Source organism: Dendrobates tinctorius, unplaced genomic scaffold (genome assembly GCF_039654945.1).
Source record: "Dendrobates tinctorius isolate UK_male_01 unplaced genomic scaffold, ASM3965494v1 ptg000035l, whole genome shotgun sequence".
In the NCBI taxonomy this organism is placed as follows: Eukaryota; Metazoa; Chordata; class Amphibia; order Anura; family Dendrobatidae; genus Dendrobates; species Dendrobates tinctorius.
This window is the reverse complement of record NW_027361703.1, coordinates 36,957,281-36,981,462: the sequence shown is the minus strand read 5'-3', so window position 1 is coordinate 36,981,462 and position 24,182 is coordinate 36,957,281. Positions and strand designations below refer to the sequence as shown.

The 24,182-nt window shown below is 44.2% G+C and overlaps 1 protein-coding gene across 2 annotated transcripts in view; it reads left to right on the top strand.

Annotated features, from left to right (window-relative positions):
• Nucleotides 1–24,182, top strand: part of POT1 (protection of telomeres 1) — a 123,961-nt gene that overhangs the window by 41,213 nt on the left and 58,566 nt on the right. For both annotated transcript variants that reach the window (XM_073573418.1, XM_073573419.1), the window contains 3 exons: nt 8,251–8,406; nt 14,707–14,876; nt 21,694–21,764. In XM_073573418.1, the coding sequence (XP_073429519.1) occupies nt 8,251–8,406; nt 14,707–14,876; nt 21,694–21,764 (397 nt within the window). The remainder of the gene's footprint in view (nt 1–8,250; nt 8,407–14,706; nt 14,877–21,693; nt 21,765–24,182) is intronic.

The window sequence follows — 24,182 nt, the reverse complement described above, 5'->3', positions numbered from 1 at the left end:
CAAGATCACTAAAAGTGGAGATGCTACGGGTATCGGAAAATGGTGCAATTTTTTTTTTTTTTTTAGCAAAATTTGGAATTTTTTTCACTACTTAAAGGGAATCTGTCACCCTATTTTTCAACTATGAGCTGCCGGCACTGATATCAGGGGCTTATCTACAGCATTCTGTAATGCTGTAGATAAGCCCCCGATGTAACCTGAAAGAGAAGAAAAAGGAGTTATATTATACTCACCGGTGGGCGGTCCGGTCTTGGTCCGATGGGTGTTGCGTTCCGGCGCCTCCCATTCTCTAACGGTGACGTCCTCTTATTTGCTGGCGTATGTGTGTATATAAATGTTTTTGCATCATTTTTATTTTGAAAGCTATAGCTTTTATATTTCCGCTGATGGAGCTGTATTGTTGGTTGTTTTTTTTGCAGGATAAGATGATGTTTTTAGCTGTAGCATTTCTATTTACATTTGACTTTTTGATAGCATTTTATTCCACTTTCTCTTTGGCGATATGATGAAAGAGCAGTTTTTGTTTTTTTGTACAATGTTCACTGAAGATGTTAACTATTGGAACAGTTTTATAGATCAGGTCGTCCAGATGCAGCGATTCAAAATACATATACTTTTGTTTGTTTTTTTGTTTTTACATTACCGTATATACTCGAGTAAAAGCGGACCCGAGTATAAGTCGAGGCTCCTAATTTTGCCACAAAAAAACTGGGTAAGCTTATTGACTCGATTATAAGATGGATATGCAATGTCCCCTCATCTCTCTCCTGGTGTGCATGGCTCCCCGGTCCCTGTCCTTGTATGCATGGCTCCCCGGTCCCTGTCCTTGTATGCATGGCTCCCTGTCCTTGTATGCACGGCTCCCCGATCCCTGTCCTTGTATGCATGGCTCCCTGGTCCCTGCCGTTGTATGCATGGCTCCTTAACCCCTGTCCTTGTATGCATGTTACATAAAAACATCCTACTCACCTGCCTGCGTACCTTTGATGCAGCTCTTCCTGCCGAGCGATCACGTGGCCCTGCTCATTAAGGGAATCAATATTCACTCCATCCTCATGGGAGTGGAGAGGTGTGCATATTCATTACCTTAATGAGCGGGGCCATGTGATCGCTCAGCAGGAAATGCTGCTGGCGCTGGAACCAACGAGATGCAGCAAGGGTGCGCAGGAGGGTGAGTATGCTGTCTTCTGGAAGCCAGCGACTGAGGGTGTCACTGTGCGCACTATAGAGAAATAAATATTCATTTCTCTTTAGCAAGCGGGCACAGTAACAGCCGCTGCCGCTGGCTCCTGTCTCCTGTGACCTGCTGCTCCCCCTCCCCCGCCGGCCCTCTGGCACATTTGACTCGTGTATAAGCCGAGAGGGAGGGGGGGGGGGGCGTTTGCAGAACAAAAAAGTGCTGAAAATCTTTGCTTATACACGAGTATATAAGGTAATATACGTATTTATTAGAAAAAAAAGGTTTTTTTGGCATAGCCAACTCACCGCTTTGAAGAAAACCAGGAATAAGTCCAGCCTGTGGTTGCAGTTCGCACGGAAAACGAATTGGGATAAATCCTTACATATAAAGGAAATAGCTTTTGTTTCTCCAGCGATCTCAGTCCAATGGTAGGTAAAGTATAGCTTTTATTTATCCATTAAAAAAGTTCCAGGTTTCTTCAATAGCAATTTTGCATATAGTCAGTCCCTTTTGGTCCAAAAGGGACTGTACTGTATGCAAAATTGTTATTGAAGAAACCTGGAACTTTTTTAATGGATAAATAAAAGCTATATTTTACCTACCATTGGACTGATCACTGGAGAAACAAAAGCTATTTCCTTTACATATTTATTAGTATAATATTTTATTGTCTGTTCTTTAATTTGTGTGTTTTTTTTTTTTTCATCTTTATTTTCACTTTGATACTTTGTCCCAGGATGGGACATCAACTCTCACTACCCTGATCGCTGATCTAATACTCTGCAGTGCTTTGTCATTGCAGGATATCAGATCAGTCTATCACACACATGCAGGAAGTATGTCAGCTCCTGCTCTAAGTGACCACTGCTGCCATCTTTCGACCCGTGGTCACTATGGAAACCATCCGCACAAGGCAATTGTATGTGTGTCTGTGTGAAGGGGTTAAAGTTGATCTGTCTCCAGTGGTCACAATATTAGCTGCATAGACCTAATTTTAGGAGTGTACTTAGTTTACAAATCTTTGAGAATATCCACCTGACAGCACAAGCATAATTTGTTGCTGCTCACTTCTGTATCGGAAGGTAAGCAGGGCCGTTGACCTCACATATTAAGTTATTAGATGGCTTGGCTTGCATGACTGGCAGTCAATTGGTCATTTGCGTTATTTCAGCAACTTATGCATGGAAGTCAGCGGAGCTGGATTGCCCCTTTTAGATAGATTTTAATATTGAAGAGGAAAACTTAGCAAATAGATTTGTACAGCTATTCTGATTGGTAAGGTGTTCCCGTATAATATCATGTACGTCAGGGGTCTCAAACTCGGCAGAGTAAATGGGCCGCACATAAAAAAATTTTAACTGGCGGGCCGCATTCCTTTCAAACTTAATACACCTCGTACACACTCGGATCTGCTCCGTACACCTCGTACACACTCGGCTGAGCTCCGTACACCTCGTACACACTCGGCTGCGCTCCGTACACACACGGCTCCTCTCCATACACCCCGCTCCGTACACACGCGGCTCCTCTCCGCACACCTTGTACACACACACGGCTCTGCTCCATACACATTGTACACACACGGCCTTAAGTTTTTTGTGTGCCATATCTCCATGATTTAAAAGCATAAAAATTCAAAGTTGGAAAATTGTGAAATTTTCAAAATTTTCACCAAATTTCTGTTTTTTTCACAAATAAACGCAAGTTATATCAATGAAATTTTATCACTAACATGAAGTACAATATGTCACGAGAAAACATTGTCAGAATCACCGGGATCCATGGAAGCGTTTCAGAGTTATTGCCTCATAAAGGGACAGTGGTCAGAATTGTAAAAATTGTCCCGGTCATGAACGTGTAAACCACCCTTGCGGGTAAAGGGGGTTAACCCTTAGATGCCTACGTTAGAACAGCATGTAGATTGTTAACAGATCATGGGGACTTACTCTTTAGCCCCATTGGCTCCCTGAAAGTGCAGTTTTGTGGTCCTGATGGTTACCAAGGCCAGGCAATGGCCTTGGATTATGCAAGCTTAGTAGCATGTTCAGATGTTAACAACCTTGTTGGTGGTAAAAATATAATGTTTCATTCCTGTCATTCCACATTGAGTTAACTCCTGAAAAGCAAGGGTTAACAAAGTACCTAACTTCAGTTTTGAGTAGGATTAGAGGTGCTATTTTTAAAATATCGCCTTTAGGCTTGTAACAACATGTAGGTCATCTAAAGACATTCAAAAAAAATAAAAAAAACAGCTGCTAAGTGTTACACCTTTTAACAGGATAACAAAATAAAAGGACATTTGACAAATAGAGATGGTGTAAGGCAAATATGAGAGAAATGTTGTTCAACTATTTTGTGTGGTATAAACATTCCAAGTTTGAAATTGCTAGTCTATTTAAATTTGTGTCAAATTTCTGATATTTTCATAAATAAATGAAAGCATAACAGCCTAAATTCACCAATAACATAAAGTATAATGTGTCACGGAAAAACAGTCTCAGAATCGCTGGCGTATGTTGAAACATTTCAAAGCTATTGCCATGTAAAGTGGCAAATGTCAGATTTGACAAATTCTGCCTGGGTCACTAAGGGGTTAACATGCCGGTGAGCAGTAAAAATAATCCTGACATTGATGAGTTCTTAATTTTGTAATGGGCAATATTCACCCATGTTACTTTTCCCTAATAATAAAATCTACAATAAATGTATTAAATGAGCATATACAGTAAATTGTCAAAACATGTTTAGCTTTTTGACACAAGAGCGTGTTCCTTTACCATTCTGTTTTGATTTTCAAGCTGTGTTAGTTGGAAGAGGTGTTTTTTTTCTAAAATTGTGTGCTTACAAAGTTGAAAGGTTTTAATACCAACTTTGATTTCCCACTCCTTTCGAGTCTCACACAATTCTGCAGGGCGCACGCTGTTGTACTGTCTTTAGGATTTTCTCCTGTAAGATGTTAGCCCAGTAGGTGATCTTTGAAGCCATATGTGCTGCAGTGCTGATGAAAACCATAAAGCAAAATGGCCCGCAAGCATGGCTGTTTGCTTTGTTTTATGCTATTATACTTTTTTTTTCTTTTAAGTGACATTCTAAACAGAAATATTTACAAGATAAACTCATTAATTAAGATTAGGAAACTAATACAGAATTCTTTAGAAAGTAGCAGGAGACTCGTCACAGGTTCCCTCATTTAGAAATTATGTACATTTGTCACTCAAGAAAACCAGAAGCATATTACACAAGCATTGTAGAAGGGATTTTCTCAAGAGTTCCATAATGCACACCCAAAAAAACATTGGAGTGGTGCTTTAAAAAAGTGGTTTGGGTCTATGATATTGGTGACCTACCCATTATTATGAGATAAATGGGGGTCTGATACTTGGCACCCTGGCTAATCAGCTGATACCTCTGGCCATCGGAAGGTTTAACACTACAGCTCCTTACTCGGTGTAGTGGCTGTTCTCATGTACTGCAGCGTAGTCTCCATTACAGCAATCTGATCAGTCAATGCCATGTGACTGGAGTAATACATATGTGTGCTGACTAGAGATGTGCGAGCCCAAACAGTAAAGTTCGGCATCCGTAACGAACATCTACTGTTCAGGCACAGACACCGAATACGGACTTCACCAGGAAGCCCATGTTACTGTTCGGGTTCAGCCCCCGAACACCGGATGTTTATCGCGCTGTCATGTACATGACAGTGCAGAAAACACTGCTTTTCGTCAGCAGTAAAATCAAATGACAGCGTGAGCCCGCAGCTGTGATCAGAGGTATAAGTTCTCAGCCTGGATGGTCGTATCTTGTCACCGTCCAGGTTGAAAACTGTTTATCCCCAGATATGGATTACAGGGTGTGACAGAACGATGGACAGGTGAGGGATATGGTTGTTTTTTATTTTTATTACAGGAGACAATGACTTCAATGGAATGGGCAATGACGTGAGTATGGTTTAATTTTAGAATAATTAAAGGAGTCTGTGTCATTCCTTCAATTAAAGGACTTTATTCTGGCTGTGTGTTTATTTACAATATAACTATAGGATTAGTAATGGATAGGTGTCTCTCCATTACTAAGCAGTTGGCTTGATGTCACCGGACAATACAAAGGTGACATAGAATCATAGAATCGTAGAGTTGGAAGGGACCTCCTGGGCCATCTGGTCCAACCCCCTGCTCAAAGCAGGATTCGCTAAATCATCCCAGTCAGATGTCTGTCCAGCCTCTGTTTGAAGACTTCCATTGAAGGAGAACTCACCACTTCTCGTGGCAGCCTGTTCCACTCATTGATCACTCTAACTGTCAAAAAGTTTTTTCTAATATCTAATCTGTGTCTCCTCCCATTCAGTTTCATCCCATTGCTTCTAGTCTTTCCTTGTGCAAATGAGAATAAAGTTGATCCTTCTACAATGTGACAGCCCTTTAGATATTTGTAGACAGCAATTAAGTCTCCTCTCAGTCTTCTCTTTTGCAAACTAAACATTCCCAAATCCTGCAACCTTTCCTCATAAGACAGGGTTTGCAGACCGGTCACCATTCTGGTCGCTCTTTTCTGAACTTGCTCCAGTTTGTTGATGTCTTTTTTAAAATGTGGTGCCCAAAACTGGACACAATATTCCAGATGAGGTCTGACCAAAGAGGAGTAGAGGGAAATAATGACTTCACGTGATCTAGACTGTATGCTTCTGTTAATACATCCTAGAACTGCATTTGCCTTTTTTGCTGCTGCATCACACTGTTGACTCATATTCAGTCTGTGATCTATTAGTATACCCAAGTCTTTTTCACATGTGCTGTCACTTAGCCCTATTCCTCCCATTCTATATATGCTTTTTTCATTTTTATTGCCCAGATGTAGTACTTTGCATTTCTCCATGTTAAAAACCATTCTGTTAGTTACTGCCCACTTCTCCAGTTTATTTAAATCTTTTTGAATCCTCTCTCTCTCTTCTCTAGTATTAGCTATCCCTCCTAGCTTTGTGTCATCAGCAAATTTAATCAGTTTACCCTCAATTCCTTCATCTAAATCGTTGATAAAGATGTTGAACAATACAGGGCCCAGGACAGAGCCCTGTGGTACCCCACTTGAGACATTCTTCCAAATGGATGTGCAGCCATTTACGACCACTCTTTGGGTCCGATCACTAAGCCAGCTATGAATCCACCTAACAGTTGCCTTGTCCATTCCATACTTAGTCATTTTTTCAATAAGGATTGTATGAGAGACTTTGTCAAATGCTTTGCTGAAGTCAAGATATATTATATCTACAGCATTTCCTTGATCCACCCAATCAGTGATACCGTCATAGAAGGAAATTAAGTTAGTCTGACATGACTTATTAGTTACAAACCCATGCTGACTCTGTTTGATCACTTCATTCTTATCCAGGTATTGACTTACATGTTGTTTAATAATTTGTTCAAAGATCTTTCCTGGTATAGAAGTCAGACTCACCGGCCTATAGTTGCCTGGGTCCACCTTCTTCCCCTTTTTGAAGATAGGAACAACATTTGCTCTTCTCCAGTCTTCTGGCACTTCTCCTGTTCTCCAAGAATTTTCAAAGATTATGGAGAGTGGTTCAGAAATTTCTTCTGCTATCTCCTTCAGTACTCTGGGGTGTAATTCATCTGGACCTGGAGACTTGAATTCATTTAGGTTAGCTAAGTGTTTCCTCACTATCTTTCTGTTTATAGATATCCTGGATTCTTCTATTCCCTTAATAGGACAGTGAATAACAGTTGGTGTTACATTTCCTTTCTGAGAGAAAACAGATGCAAAATAGGAATTTAAAAGTTCAGCCTTCTCAACATCCTGTCTTACCATTTCATCATTTTCATCCTGTAAAAATCCTATAGCATCTTTGACTTTTCTTTTACTTTTGACATATCCCCAAAATCCTTTATTATTGCTTTTGACATGTCTTGCAAGCCTCAATTCATTTTCAGCTTTAGCTAATCTGATTTGTGCCCTGCAGATTCTGCAGACAGCATTATATTCTTCTTTAGATATGCCTCCCTCTTTCCATTTTTCACATCAACCCCACAAGTATGAACCCCACTTGCCACTGCTACAGGGCATGTGGGAAGAGGCGGGCAAAGAGCCATTTAATAGATGCGCCCTTTCTGGGCGGCTACGGACTGTTGTTTTTAGGCTGGGGGGGCAATATCAATGACCCATTACAAGCCTAAAAATATCAGCCTCCAGCTATCTGCTTTAGCAAGGCTGGTTGACAAAAATGGGGAGGACCCCATGTCTTTTTTTTTTTTTTTTTTTTTTTTTTTTTTTTTTAAATATTTGTTTAATTAAAAAAGAAAAAAAAACCGCGGGGACCCCTCTATTTTTGATAACCCTCCTTGCTGACAGCTGAAGGTTGCAGCCCCCAGCTATCAGTTTTGCCTAGCTGGTTATCAAAAATACATGGGAACACACCGTTTTACTTTTTAATTATTTATTTAGAGCGCAGGTGTCGGCTGATGATTACGCCCATCGACCGCTCCTGCTCTCACTGTTGTTAGCGGCAGCAGTACGCCAGTGACGGGAGGTAAACTTTATACATCCAATCACAACTTTGGGCTCACGCTGTCTTTTGACAGCGTGGGAACCGCGGCTGTCTGACCGGCGGTAATGATTTTACCGTCAATCATAAGCAGTGTTTGCTGCGCGGTCATGCACATCACAGCATGGCAAACACCCCCCATTCAAGTGAATGGGGTCCGGGTACTGTTCTGGTACCCGAACTCGAGTTTTTTTTCAACTGTTTGGCCTAACCCTCCATACCGAACATCCAGGGGTCCACCCATCTCTAGTGCTGACTTGTTTTCTCCTTTTGTGACTACTATTTTAAGTAATTTGCACATAGTTACCTAGCTCTTGTAGTCAATGCTGTGCACTTTGGAAGCAAAGCCAGTTAAGCATCATCTATTTATTATAGACAGAGTGGCACACAAGCCTTTAATACACCAGTTATGCCCATCTTTAAACCACTCGTTTCTAATCAGCAGTTCTCTTGTGTAGATTTTGCTTATATTGGAAGTGCATTTGAAAGTATGAATGGTCTCTTCTCATTTCAGGTTTGGGATGGTACTAAATGTGTTTCCCGATCATGGAAGGTATTTGTAGAAGATGGTGCACTTATCGGAGACAGAGATTTTATCAGTCGACTACAAAACCTTTCTATTGACATTTTGGTTTATGATAATCATGTGGAACTTGCAAAATCTTTAAAGGTAAATCATTTTGACTTTACACTGTTCATAGTACTCCTCTGAATTACTCTTATTAACTTAGTATACTGTAAGTGAAAGTTATGTTTGTTGAGGTTTCATACAAGAAATCCCGAATCTAAAACTCCTACGAAGTCTAAAGTTTAGGATTCATTGAGCCTTTTAGGCTGCACACATTCTTAATTAAAACCTATTACTATTGTATCCTTGACGTGCAAATTTAGGAATGTGTGGCTTACCTTGCAACATATAGAAACTTCCTGGTAATACCCCAGATTATAGAAGGTTGCTTCTTCTGGGACCATTTTTTAGTTTTTCTTTTGCATGTTACGTTCAATTTTGCATATACTGAATGCCTACTACGAGTCTGGAAAACACTCTATGTTTGCAATGCCATGATATTCTCTAGCAATAAATTAAATTTTTTAACCATACGTTTAACTTGCGTAAAGTCGAAACTCGAACACTTTTTTTGGTTGCTGCATTCTCCACAAAAAACATGCAATAAAAAGCAATCAAAATATCATATGTACGCCAACATAAAGTTGCAAGCTCATAGCACAAAAATTAAGCCTGCTCACACAGCTCCTATTTTTATTTTTAACAAAATTCTTAAATATCATATTGCCAGGTCATTTTTACCTTGTAATGAATGCCGTAACAACAAAATCCAATAAAGAATGACATAATTGCTGGGGAGGTTCACCATTTTACCACATTTAGAAGTTTTGTCCCGATTTTTTTGCACAGTCAAGTAAATTGCGTCTTTCAAAACTACGACTCGTCCGCAAAAAAATAAGCATTCTAGCAGCTATGTTAATAGACAAATACATAAGTTAATGACCCACAATGAGTTGTTGATGAGTTTTTGCACTGCGCAAAAAAGGCAGCGTTTTAGACCTGTTTCACACTTCAGTTATTTGACGTCAGTCCAAATCCGCCAGAGTGTGAAAAAACGGATCAGTTTCCGTTTTTCCACAAACGGATGCCACCGGATCCGTTAATTGGACGGATCTGCTTTAGCTGCTAAGTGCATGAAATTTAAAGTAACACGACCCTGGAAAAGGAAGGGAGCTATAGAAATTTTGCTGCCACTATGCTTTTGCAACGTGTCAGTTTCTCTTGTGAATATACTGAGTATAAAGGGATTGTCTCATGAGAAAAAGTATATTTTAATTATTAGATCTTGGCATAAAAATGTTCGACAATTTGATGTGTTAAAAAAAAAAAATGTTCCTGTCCTGAGATAATCTCCCTGTGTAACGGCTGGTTATGACCGTGCAGGAACATGGTTGGATATACCAGCGCTCCTGGCCAGGGGAGGAAGCAAAAAAGAATATACAGACATTACAGCTACAACTCTACATGGACATTTTTTTTTCTGTAGCCAGTACTTCTGACAGGTCCCATAGAACACTTTGGTTTTTATCCAGGTACAGAGCCTTTGCTGTGAAACCCCCCATGAAATAGCTGCTGTCAGGTAGTCGTGAATCAAAGATACAGGGAGAAAATCAGAAGATAAGGATGTAGTAAGCTGGATAGTCGTATTCCGATCCAGTAAAACTGAATCAGTGACAGAATTGGAATGCCTGAGATAAGGTAAGGTAAAGGGGTATTCCAAGATCTTATCCCAACGTGTAGTAGGTGTAATAATATTAGGAAATGCTTCCAATTAGAAATGTAGTATAGCTCTGAACAGCCACGAGTGGATCGCCGGAGCCTGCATCAAACAGTGGGAGGTGACCTATGGCACCCTGCTATGTGAAGCACAGGCTATTGAAGCCAGTAAAATATAAAGGTTCAAATCACCCCCCTTTTGCCATTCAAAATAACACCATATAAAAATAAACATATTTGGTATAGCAGCTTTCAGAATCGCCCGATCTATCAATATATAAAAATGATTAATCCGATCTGTAAACTGAGTAACAAGAAAAATAATCAAAAAGCCAGAATTACATTTTTTTGGTCGCTGCAGCATTGCATTAAAATTCAATAACGGGAGATCAAAACATTGTATCTACCCCAAAAAGGTATCAATAAAAATCCCAGCTCGGCATGCAAAAAATAAGGCCCCAGATCACGAAAAATTGGAGACATTACGGATCTTGGGAAGAAGGAAAGCAAAAAACGAAAACTCAAAAACTGAAAATTGCAAGGTGGTAAAAGGGTTAAGGTCTACCACCCATAGAAATGTAGACCTCCTTTTCGCTTCTTTTTTTCTCTTTATCTCATTCAGGGTTGTCTACAGATGGTCTTGAGTTCACTTAAGTGTCAGGATTTTTCTCTCTGGCCTGTTTTAAAAACCTTTAGCATACATACTTGACATATTAATTTTCTGAAAGGCTGTCAACGCAGCCACTTCCTACCAAAAAGTTATGTTTCTCTTGGACCCTAAACTTGGTCTTTAATCGTATGTTTCAGAGTCAGGATGTATTACGTGGACAGAGTCTGCACGCTCTGCGCTCCAGTCCCACCAACGACAATGGTGGCAACCCCAGCCCCTCCTGTGATGCATGTGCCCCCAGCCCCTCCTGTGATGCATATGCCCTCTGCCCCTCCTGTGATGCATGTGCCCCAGCCCCTCCTGTGATGCATATGCCCCAGCCCCTCCTGTGATGCGTGTGCCCCCAGCCCCTCCTGTGATGCATATGCCCCAGCCCCTCCTGTGATGCATATGCCCCAGCCCCTCCTGTGATGTGTGTTTCCCCAGCCCCTCCTGTGATGCGCGTGCCCTCAGCCCCTCCTGTGATGCATGTGCTCCCAGCCCCTCCTGTGATGCGTGTGCCCTCAGCCCCTCCTGTGATATGCGTGTCCCCAGCCCCTCTCTTATGTAATGTATATAGAGCAGTCTCTGGTGTCTCCTATGTGATATATATACTGCAGGTCTCCCACTGCTTGAGTTTTATAAATATAGTGTGAGCAGTGATGAATTCCCCACTGTAAGGAGATCTGCCGTGTATCATACATCTGTGGTCAGAACTTACTGCTGCAGGTTATATCAGAATTCTTTGCAAAGAGTCGACTGCACTTAAAAGGAATCTGTCACCCCTTTTTTGAGATATCCTATAATGATATCATTCAATTGTGTGTCACATAAAGATTCTCTTACTACTTTTGCTTCCCCCTGACCCCGCACCTTTCATGCATAAATACCTTGTTTATATCCGTTCAGATGTATGTAAACTGCCACGGTCCGGTCCAATGGGCGGGGCTTATTCACCTGCTTCCCCCCCTCCCTGTCTTGCTCTACACAAGAAGAAATGCGTAGAGCAAGACAGGGAGGGGGGAGCAGGTGAATAAGCCCCGCCCAGTGGACCAGACCGCAGCAGTTTACATACATCTGAACCGATATAAAAAAGGTATTTATGCATGAAAGGTGCGGGGTCAGGGGGAAGCAAAAGTACTAAGAGAATCCTTATGTGACACACAATTGAATGATATTATATGATATCTCAAAAAAGGGGTGACAGATTCCCTTGAAGACCGACGCAAACCTGGAAATGTATATACCAAGTGTAAGCTGTGACTGATGCAACATCTATAGGCTATGAAGTATTATGCTTTTAGTTGATCTTGACATATCCATTTACGATAAGTGTGACAGATATTATACAGTTACTTCTATACCCTTAGGTTTCCATAGTTAAAAAAGAAGTAAAATAATGTATACATTTAATGTAAACTTTTTGACTGACCTCAATGAGATGTATTAGTCTACGGGAGTGATATATACAGGTTTCATATTTGCGTCGATAGCTTTCTTGAAGGAAAAGAGCTTTAATCTAGAAGTGTTTCTATGTTATACTCTGCTCCGCCAATTGTCTTTTTCCTGATTCTGGTGTTTTAGTTTGTATGTGCACTATTGCAGTGTGTTTTATGTGAAATATCTAGAATCTTGTTCTAACGTCTACATATTTCTATGCTTTCTGCATGTATTAGCCGGTATTTTTGTAATTCCTGTTGATTTGTAACCATTTTCAGAAGTCACATGAGACCATGCTGCCCCTCTGTGGCTTACTGTATTGAGATCATGTAACATTATAGACTTTCTGGCCTTTAGAACTGCTAGGCACACATTTTAAAACCATCACCTTTGGTTTTCCAAAATGTTACTAAATACACTTTTGTGAGTCCACAAATAACTGTTTCAAAACAAAATGCAAATGTGTCTAACTCCTGAAGTCTATTATATATTTGTTTTCTGTACAAAAGTTTCTTGTCGTGTGAAAAACGCTATTAACCTGCAGAAATTGGGTTAATCTGCAGGTTAATGGCGTTCTGAACTTGCCCGGTTCCCACACTTCGAGCCTTGCTGCCGAGAGGAATTTATCTTTATTTTCCCCGGCAGCCTTCGGGTATCAGTTACAGGGCCGCACTGGCGCAGGTTCAGGCAGCGCTCTGTGTAACTACGCCCCTGACACTGACTGACACCCGGCCTTACTGCTGATCCTGCTGTCATTCATTGCCGGGGGCACGGTTACAGCCGTCACACTATACACAAAGCGGTCTCTGAACCCGGCCGGCACAGTGACTGAAACCCGAACGCTTCCGGAACGAATAAAGCGGGGCTCAAAGTGCGGGTATCGGTCCGCTTGAGAGCGCTATTAGCCTGTACATTAACCCTATATCTGCAGGTTAATAGCGTTTTTTTCACCGCACAGGTTCCCTTTAAGAGCAATGTTCTCTGGCTCAACTCTGGTCCTTCAGTAAAGTGGTGATAAGATGTAAAGTGAAATGGGGCATGTCGTCTTATACTGTTAACTGCAAATGATTACATGCAATCTTGGAAAATTGCGAAACGGCTGCAGCTCAGAAAACTGAAGGCAACTTTTTGTTTAGGTAATTACAAACCTATTTTCTGCTCACTGTGCCCCTATGCTGCCAATGTATGTACAGAACGTCTCAGCAAGGCGGAAGTGCCTGTACCAGTTAATAAGCTGATGATGATGATTACAATATCGGCTACAAAGTAGGGAGAGAATTCTTATATCCTACATAATCAGCATGCTCTTCTCCTCTAGCAGAAGGGACACTATGTAGGAAAGCAGAAGCCTTTCTAGGCTGCACTGGAAAAATGAAAGCTAAATTTACCTGGGCTGGATGCATGACCACATTGGGTGATAACAGCAGACTTTCATCATCCTGTATGATCAGCTTTTGGCACTTAGAGATCCTCCTTGCCACGAGTAAGGGAGCAGTGTTACTGCTGTGCAGTCCTATCTGCTTCTCTACAGCTACTGCTGCGCATCAATTAATATCTCTACTTTCAACTTTATGAGACCAATGTGGTTTATGGAAGCTGCGAAGAAGCTAAAAGATTGGTGAAAGTGATCGAAACAAAAAATAGATTGTGTACTTTTTCTTACTTTTTAATTTAAAGCAATTTTTTTCAGGCAAACAACAGGAAAAGACATAGACCTGGTGGTTAAATTCTAGTTGCTATAAAGGGGTGGTCAGAAATACAATTCATCCTAAATAGCTACCTATTTAATCTATTTTCTAATAGACTTAAAAAAAAAAAAAAAAAAGTCCCTGCTGTTCCCTCACTACGCAATCTAACTTATTTGTTTTTTTAGTATTTGCTTTTTGGTGATACTTTGAGAATCCCAGTGCATGCTGGGATACCCAAACAAAGCGTCATCACAGACTTTGGCCACGGCCGCAGTCTCATCCCAGTTCCTGAAACAAAGCCTTATCCATAACCACTGTGACGCTGGGCTAGTCTTTGCTCTACGGGGCGTGCGTCGCTTGTCAATTCCAACATGTGCTCAGTAGATTCTTGTCACTGTGCAGTATACACAGTGACAGTGCGCTCTCTTATTGGCTCTCATTAGAAGTAATGAGCTGGCAGCAGAGCCCCCTTTCAGTGAGCGTGGTAAGAAGAATATCCTGCGTGCAGAGACCAGCGCCGCCCCCCCCCCCCCCCCCCCCCCCCGCAAGTGACGTCATGCCCCCAGCACTTCTTTTCAACTGTCTGTCAATATATAGTGTACACAGAAAACTGCTAATTGTTGGTGAGGATGGGGTTGCAACATTAAGATCTCAGGCAGAATTAGTTTTTTTTCTACTGCAGATCTATCATAACTGTTGCACCCAGTAGACTAAGTGGTACATCTCGCTGGAATTGGGGACTCTGCATCATACTGCTGTCAGATTACATAGCAAAAACCTGCTGACATATTCCCTTTAACCCTTCAAATCATTTTGTTTGTTGATGGTGTCCAATGTTTACCATATTGCATTTTTACATGAGTGTTTATCCTAAACCAATTCGCAGTGTTCCAACTTTTCATATTTCAGATTGGAAGTTACGTTGTTATTCAGAATATACATGCAAAATTACACAGTGCAGCTAATGTAGGCCAAGGACATGATACCTATGTGGAATTTCACCTTCATGGGGGAACAGGTTATGGACGAGGAATTTCAGTGCCCCCAGAAGATGATTCAGATGTAAAAGAACTACAAAAGTGAGTCCAAAATAATTGCTGTATTACGGTATATTTGGCTACTTCATTAAGCCATTCTCCTAGTGGCAAATTCCATCAAGTAAAAAATATTGCAATATCCGAATGGTGTTTCCTTATAATATTGGTACATAAGGTGTGACTTTGTTGCTGATTTTTTTTTTTTTTCAAGTATTTTATATATGAAGGAAGCCATCTTTGCCCATAGGGGTCCATTTTTTATTAACTGATGACTCTGACCAGTGCCTCAGACGAATGCAATCTGTCAACTAGATACCATGATGAGAAAAATGTGTTCTAAAGTTTGGTTTTTTTTACTGGAAGGTGCAAGAATTTATCAATTGTCTAACATTTAAGCTGTTCAATTGAGTTTAAGAAAAAAGTACAAAAGTAGTGACTGAGACACTGATTCCATTGTGTCCCATACCCACTGCTGACGGCTGTCAATCAGCAGGGGGAGCCACAGCGCCTGAATATCAAAGGCCCAGCGGTGCACACAATGGAAAGGATTCCAGTGCTGCAAAAGATAGCCTGTGGTATGAAAATGGTTGCACAAAGTAACTTTAGCATTACAGGACTGCAATCTGACACTACTACTACCTACATCTTTTCTGAGGGGAGCATAAGCTTATTTTTTTTCTTTTGCAATTGGTTTTCAATAAACATTTTGCATTGTTTGGCTTTTTGTTTTGATTTATTTTGCATATTGATGTGATTTTTGGTTATAAATCAGCTGAGTTGAGCACTTAAAAAAACAGCTAGGAGTTACAATCTCTTATCACAAAGAGCTCACTGATGGATTCTCTGTTAACCCATTCTTCAGCCTGCTATAGAGTGCAATAGAAAGCCTATGGAAGGCAAATGGTGCAGAATTTTTAATGAAAGCCAATTGCAAAATGCATTTTTCTCGGTCGCCTTATTGGGGGACACAGAGACCATGGGGTGTATGCTGCTGACACTATGCACAAAAAAAGTTAGCTCCTCCTCCGCAGTGTACACCCCACCGACCGGCAGGGAATTCCTCAGTTTAGCTTAGTGTCAGTAGGAGGTGGACACGGGTCTTTCATTAGACCCTTATCTACCTCAGTGTGCGTCGTTCCTTTTCAGGTTTCCGGAGGGATACAGTGTGAAGAGTCACAACTGTACTCCCACAAAGAGACTATGAGTACGGCGTGTACTACCACCCCGTATCCTCATAGCTCTCCGTGCGGACCAGAAGCTCGGCGCAGATGCGGGCCAGCGACGGATGGTCCTTGCCAAACGCCTCCCACCCACTCGCCCACCAGAGCCTGTCGGTCGGAAGAGGCGCAGATACGGGAAAGATTAACAGACAGCGTTGGATAAAGAAGGTACCTTTATTGGAGCAGAGGCGCGGCGCACGGAGCAAACCACCGCAAGGATACATTGGAGCGGCACCAAGGCAGCACTGCAGGATGTGGCCCGCGCCTTCGACGGTTGCCGCATTTCACCTAGGCCCCGACTGCGGTGCGGACTTTGTCTCCCCCCCGCCTGTATTCATCGGGGGATTCATCTTCCGGCGCGGTTCTGGTGGCATCTTCGTTGTGTGTGGCCGCTGCAGCGTTGCGGCACTTCCGCGCCGCCCATTGCTGACAGGCGGCCGCCGTCTCTAATTTAGTCCCCGGCTTCATTTTAGGCCTTCGCGCCCGTCGCGGCCACGCCCCCCGCCCACTCATAGGCCGGCTGCGCTCCCGCCCGTTCCTAGGCCCTCCCACCGCCTCTCTTAGCCTGTGGCTGGGTAAGGGGGGCGGTTTCCTTTAGTTCAGTTGGCTAACTCCGCCCTTCTTCTTGGCCCTCCTGAACCGCGTTTTTTCATCCACCTCAGGCTGCCGCCATCTTTGCAGCCTGTCAGCCGGAGACGATAGACAGATGTCAGCTATCCCCTGCTGGGGTCCTGCAATTCTCACAAGCCTGGTACAGCGCTTTGGGGGACACCGGACCGTGAGTAGTTCTGCAACTGCAGACTGACACCCTCCTCTGCCTTTCTGTTCCCCAACCTTCCGGCTTTTCTTCAGGGTCCTTCTGTTCCATCTTTATGTCTAACTCTAAGTCTGAGCGTAGCCGGCCCCCACGGGCACTCTAGTCCAGTTCGCCGCATGCCCCTCTTGCAATCGCAGACTTCCCTGACCCCGTTCAGGAGCCATCTATTGTGCCACGTGAAAGCGAATTCCCCATCCCTGGCTGGGCCTCGTCTCTTTCACAATCTGTGGCAGACCTCACCAGAGTGTCTCAGTCCCTAGTGGCCGTTCTTGATAGGTTGCCCCTGGACACTTCTGCAGGGTCCAGCAGGTCGCAAGACATTCCATCTGAGCCAGCCAGCAGAAGCCGCAAAAGACCCAGGCAGGATCTCCGGCCGGAATCCTCTCCTGGCCTCGCATCCCCACATAGTCCTTCCCAGCAGTCACCCTCCCGTGCCTCCTCACCCGAGTCAGGTGAAGCGTTTTTAGAGCTGGATTCGGACCAGGACGCGGACATGAAGGTTACAGTACAGAACCTCATTGCTGCGATTCACCACTCCTTCGAAATCTCAGACTCCCCTGCGAAATCCTCAGATCAGGAGGTTTCGTTCAGACGGGCAGAAACACCTTCCAGGGTCTTCGCCTCCCACTCTTGAGTTTGGCAAGACTCTTACCAGGGAAAGAGAAAATCCGACCAGGCGCTTTCAAAGAGGGAAGCGCCTCGGCGTGCTGTATCCGTTTGCCAAAGAGCTCACCGATAACTGGTCTGCTTCCCCCTCGGTAGACGCACCCGTGTCCAGACTTTCTAACAACACGATCCTCCCGATTTCAGGTGTGACGTCGTTACAAGATTCTAATGATAGAATTATAGAATCTTTAGCAAAGTCAGCATTTGAAGTGGCTGCAGCGGTGCTAAGCCCAGCCTTCACTTCACTTGGGTAGCGAAGGCCATAGCCACTTGGGCAGAGGATCTCCGCAAGGGCATCCTAGATAAGGCCCAACCAGGGCATTTGGCTGATCAGGCCAACCAGATCTCCCATGCAGGGTATTATCTACTCTCTGCCTCCTTGGATGCCGCGTCCTGCGCAGTTCAGGCGTCAAGCAACATGGTGGCAGTCCGACGTACAATTTGGCTCAAAGCTTGGCAGGCGGATTTCTCTTCAAGAAAGTCCCTTTCCAATCTGCCTTTTCAGGGAGCGCGGCTCTTCGGATCCCAGCTGGACCAGATTATTAAGGACACCACTGGGGGCACGAGTTCCCTCCTCCCTCAGTCCAAGCCTCGCAGACCTCCGCTAAGACGTCAGTCTCGGCCCTTTCGGTCTTTCCGCCGCTTCAATTCGGCAGAGAACTTCTCTAACCAACAGAGACCGCAGGCATGCCAGGATAGGAAGAAGGTGCCTTTCAGACCCACTCCTTCCTGGCGATCTCACTCCTCCCAGGTCAGATCCTCCAGGTCCAGATCTGGTCGGTCCACATCAGCATGTCTATCAACGGACCCCCGGGGGTCCTTCCCAATTAGGAGGTCGACTCCTTTTCTTCAGAGACGTCTGGCTTGCCTCAGTAGAGGACACTTGGGTCAGGGAAGTTGTATCATCAAGATACAAGATAGACTTAGTTTCTTGTCCCCGGGATCGTTTTTTCGAGTCCCGACCTCCAAAGGATCCTGCCTTAGTTCTGGGGTTCTCTGCGTCCATCGCTTTTCTCCTCAATTCCGGAGTGATTGTGCCCATTCCCGAATCAGAACGTTTCACAGGATTTTATTCAAACCTGTTTGTGGTACCGAAAGAAGGCGGGACAGTTCGCCCATCTTGGGCCTCAAGTTACTCAACTAGAGAGTCCGACTGCGTCACTTCCGAATGGAGTCTCTTCGGTCGGTAATCGCTTCCATGGAGATGCAGGAGTTCATGTGTTCAATAGACATTCAAGATGCCTATCTACATCTTCCCATATTCTCCGGGCATCAGAAGTTCCTGCGTTGTGCGATTTGCCAGGAACATTACCAGTTCGTTGCACTGCCGTTCGGTCTCGCCACCGCACCCAGAGTATTTACAAAGATCATGGCGGCGTTGATGGCCTTGTTGAGAATCAGAGGTCTCCTTCTCTTTCCGTACCTCGACGACATTCTGATCAAAGCTCCATCCTTTCATCAAGCTCGCCAAAGTCTTACCATCGTCCTCGACACATACGACTTCCATCTCTCCGGACAACCATGAAAGTCCTGGGAAAGATGGTGGCGGCAATAAAGGCGGTTCCCTTTGCCCAATTTCACTCCAGACCTCTCCAACACGCCATCCTGTCTCGGGGGAACAGGTCTGTCCTTTCCCTGGATCACCCATTTTGACTTTCATACCGGGTCAAGCGGTCACTCAACTGGTGGTTGACGTCGCCTCTCATCCTCTTGGGTCGGTCTTTTCTTCCCATTCACTGGCAGATTGTAACAACGGATGCCAGCCTCCTCGGCTGGGGTGCAGTGTTCCGCAATCACACTGTTCAGGGTCGATGGTCGACTCAGGAATCAGCTCTGTAGATCAACGTCCTAGAGATACGAGCGATCCATCTGGCTCCCGTCCACTGGGAGAGGCTCCTCAGGGGCCTGCCTGTCCGGATTCAGACAGACAATGCCACAGCGGTGTTATATGTCAACCGCCAAGGAGGGACACGAAGTGTCTCAGCCATGGCAGAAGTGTCCAAGATTATTCATTGGGCAGAGATTTCCGTTCCGACAATTTCCGCGGTACACATTCCCGGTGTAGACAACTGGGCCGCCGATTTTCTCAGCCGCGAGGGTCTCACGGCGGGAGATTGGTCCCTACATCCGGAGGTATTTCATCTGCTTTGCCGTCAATGGGGAACCCCGGATGTAGACCTGCTGGCGTCTCGCCTCAACAGGAGAGTCCCACAGTTTGGTTCCAGGTCTCGACACCCTCTGGCAGTGGGCGCCGATGCTCTGGCCGTTCCTTGGTCACAGTTTGAACTCCCTATCTGTTCCCTCCCCTGCCTCTTCTTCCCAAGCTGTTGAAGATCAAAGCAGAAGGAATTCCAGCCATTTTCATCGCAGAATTGGCCCAGAAGGTCTTGGTTCGCGGACATTGTCAACCTTCTCGCGGATGCCCCCTGGAAGCTTCCAGACAGGGCAGATCTGCTGTCTCAAGGCACGATTTGCCACCCCAATCCTCGGCCGCTCACTTTAATGGCGTGGCTGTTGAGACCAAGGTTTTGAAACGGGCAGGATTCTCCGATCAAGTAATTCATACCATGCTCCGAGCCAGAAAGCCATCATCTTCCTAAGTTTATTACTATACTTGGAAGACCTCTTTCACTTGGTGTAAGGCCAATGTCATCGCGCCCATGTGTTTTTCGCTCCCTTCTGTTCTGGCGTTTCTTCAGGCAGGGCTGGATGCTGGGCTTGCCCTCAGTTCTTTGAAGGGTCAAGTTTCGGCGCTGTTCATTTTATTTCAGAAGACGGCCTCCCGCCCTCAGGTCAAAATCTTTCTTCAGGGCATGGCTCACACGGCTCCTCCGTACCGAGCGCCCGTGGATCCATGGGATCTTAATCTGGTTCTTGAGGTTCTGCAAGGTCCTCCTTTTGAACCTCTCAGGGATGTTTCCCCTTCTCTCCTTTCTTGGAAGGTAGCTTTTCTGGTGACCATTACTTCCATCCGGCGCCTGTCGGAATTGGCGGCTTTCTTGCCGCTCTCCTTATTTGGTACTTCACCAGGATGAGGTACTTCTGCGGCTTCCGCCCTCTTTCCTTCCGAAGGTGGTGTCCTCTTTTCACCTCAATGAGGATATTGTTCTGCCGTCCTTCTGTCCGAGTCCAACTCATCCTCGGGAGCGGTCCTTGAACAAGCTGGATCTGGTCAGGGCGATGAGAGTCTATCTGGCTAGGATGACTTCCTTGCGAAAGACAGTCTTTTCATCATTCCAGATGGGTCGCGGAAAGGTCGCCCAGCTTCAAAGGCCACTATTGCTTGCTGGATCAGATCGGCAATTTTGGAGGCCTACCGGGTTAAGCATTGAGTGGCTCCTCCAGGGATCACAGCGCACTCTTCCCGGGCAGTGGGTGCCTCCTAGGCGGTACGCCACAGAGCTTCCGCGCTGCAGCTTTGCAAAGCTGCAACCTTGTCTTCGGTTCACATGTTTGTGAAATTCTACTAAGTCCACACCTACGCTTCGGCGGATGCCAGCCTAGGTAGAAGGATTCTGCAGGCTGCGGTGGTGAGTCCGCTGGCCTGATGGAAGTTTGTTTTCCCACCCCAGGGACTGCTTTGGGACGTCCCATGGTCTCTGTGTCCCCCAATAAGGCGACCGAGAAAACAGGATTTTTGGGTTGCTTACCGTAAAATCTGTTTCTCGTAGCCTTCATTGGGGGACACAGCACCCTCCCATGTTCTACAACTCCTGTTCTTGCTTTGGTTGATTGGTTACAGTTGAGTTTTGTTCTGTTTTCAATCTATTCTGTTACTTCTCCTACTGCTTTCTCACTAACTGAGGAATTCCCTGCCGGTCGGTGGGGTGTACACTGCGGAGGAGGAGCTAACTTTTTTGTGCATAGTGTCAGCCTCCTAGTGGCAGCAGCATACATCCCATGGTCTCTGTGTCCCCCAATGAAAGCTACGAGAAACAGATTTTACGGTAAGCAACCCAAAAATCCTGTTTTAGCCCAAAATGCATGTATGCAAAAAAACCTCCCTCAATGGCAGACAACTCCTTTATTGCGTCTTTGTATCTTGGAAGGTCCTGAAGTAACACCCATATTTCCAATGCGTCTGAGCTGTTCTGCTGTTATGTTATGATAAATGTGTATCAATTGTTGATCTTTTATTTTGTTTGTTTCATGTAAGGTTCCTGGATGCTGTGGATCTGAAAGAGACCCAACCTATGTTTGATGCAAGCACATCAGATAGCCAATTAGGTATGTATGATTTTTTGGCAATTACCAATTTAATTTTGAGGCTATGTGCCCATTTTAGCGTTTTTAAACGCTCAGGAAACGGGTCTCCTTCCCAGAAAACGTGCGTTTTTTTCAGTGCGTTTTTTTTCCGCGATTTTTGCACGTTTTTGCGCTTTAAAAACGCACGTTTTTTATGCGTTTTTTTCCTCGCGTCTTTTGGACTATAGGAAATAGCCAAAACCGCGGACCTAAGCGGAAATTAATGAACATGATGCGTTTTTTACCGCAAAGCGTTTCCTTAGCGGTAAAAAAACGCATCCATTGGCACAAAAAGGCCAAAATGCATTAAAATGAATGGGATGCTTCTTTTAAGTGTTTTTGATGCGGTTTGACCCCGAAAAACGCATCAAAAGCGCTTAAAAAAACGCAACGTGGGCACACAGCTTAAAGGTAAAGACTGCATAAACTCACCGGTTTCTTGCAGCCCCAGCACTGCTGCCCCTGTCTTTCCCACCAGTCACTGTTAACTGTGATGACATGGTTCGACCGCACGGGATAACTGCAGCCAGTCACTGGCCTTAGTGGTACATCGATATCCTGCCACAAGACACTTTATGTCCCGGCAGTGATTTTGCAGCCACAGCTCCTTCTACATGCCAGCTACAGTGGGGCAAAAAAGTATTTAGTCAGTCAGCAATAGTGCAAGTTCCACCACTTAAAAAGATGAGAGGCGTCTGTAATTTACATCATAGGTAGACCTCAACTATGGGAGACAAACTGAGAAAAAAAAATCCAGAAAATCACATTGTCTGTTTTTTTTTCATTTTATTTGCATATTATGGTGGAAAATAAGTATTTGGTCAGAAACAAGCAATCAAGATTTCTGGCTCTCACAGACCTGTAACTTCTTCTTTAAGAGTCTCCTCTTTCCTCCACTCATTACCTGTAGTAATGGCACCTGTTTAAACTTGTTATCAGTATAAAAAGACACCTGTGCACACCCTCAAACAGTCTGACTCCAAACTCCACTATGGTGAAGACCAAAGAGCTGTCAAAGGACACCAGAAACAAAATTGTAGCCCTGTACCAGGCTGGGAAGACTGAATCTGCAATAGCCAACCAGCTTGGAGTGAAGAAATCAACTGTGGGAGCAATAATTAGAAAATAGAAGACATACAAGACCACTGATAATCTCCCTCGATCTGGTGCTCCACGCAAAATCCCACCCCGTGGGGTCAGAATGATCACAAGAACGGTGAGCAAAAATCCCAGAACCACGCGGGGGGACCTAGTGAATGAACTGCAGAGAGCTGGGACCAATGTAACAAGGCCTACCATAAATAACACACTACGCCACCATGGACTCATATCCTGCAGTGCCAGACGTGTCCCACTGCTTAAGCCTGTACATGTCCGGGCCCGTCTGAAGTTTGCTAGAGAGCATTTGGATGATCCAGAGGAGTTTTGGGAGAATGTCCTATGGTCTGATGAAACCAAACTGGAACTGTTTGGTAGAAACACAACTTGTCGTGTTTGGAGGAAAAAGAATACTGAGTTGCATCCATCAAACACCATACCTACTGTAAAGCATGGTGGTGGAAACATCATGCTTTGGGGCTGTTTCTCTGCAAAGGGGCCAGGACGACTGATCCGGGTACATGAAAGAATGAATGGGGCCATGTATCGTGAGATTTTGAGTGCAAACCTCCTTCCATCAGCAAGGGCATTGAAGATGAAACGTGGCTGGGTCTTTCAACATGACAATGATCCAAAGCACACCGCCAGGGCAACGATGGAGTGGCTTCGTAAGAAGCATTTCAAGGTCCTGGAGTGGCCTAGCCAGTCTCCAGATCTCAACCCTATAGAAAACCTTTGGAGGGAGTTGAAAGTCTGTGTTGCCAAGCGAAAAGCCAAAAACATCACTGCTCTAGAGGAGATCTGCATGGAGGAATGGGCCAACATACCAACAACAGTGTGTGGCAACCTTGTGAAGACTTACAGAAAACGTTTGACCTCTGTCATTGCCAACAAAGGATATATCACAAAGTATTGAGATGAAATTTTGTTTCTGACCAAATACTTATTTTCCACCATAATATGCAAATAAAATGAAAAAAAACCAGACAATGTGATTTTCTGGATTTTTTTTTCTCAGTTTGTCTCCCATAGTTGAGGTCTACCTATGATGTAAATTACAGACGCCTCTCATCTTTTTAAGTGGTGGAACTTGCACTATTGCTGACTGACTAAATGCTTTTTTGCCCCACTGTATATAAGCATGTAGATCATAGGAAACTGAATAAAATGTTACCTTGATATCTGTGATCAAATTTCTTATTCCAGAATCTGTGTTTTTATATGTAAATGAGCCTTTAGATCTATGGGTCGGACACAGATCTCCTCAAGAATCTTTCTCCAATGCATATGTTTAATAAAAGG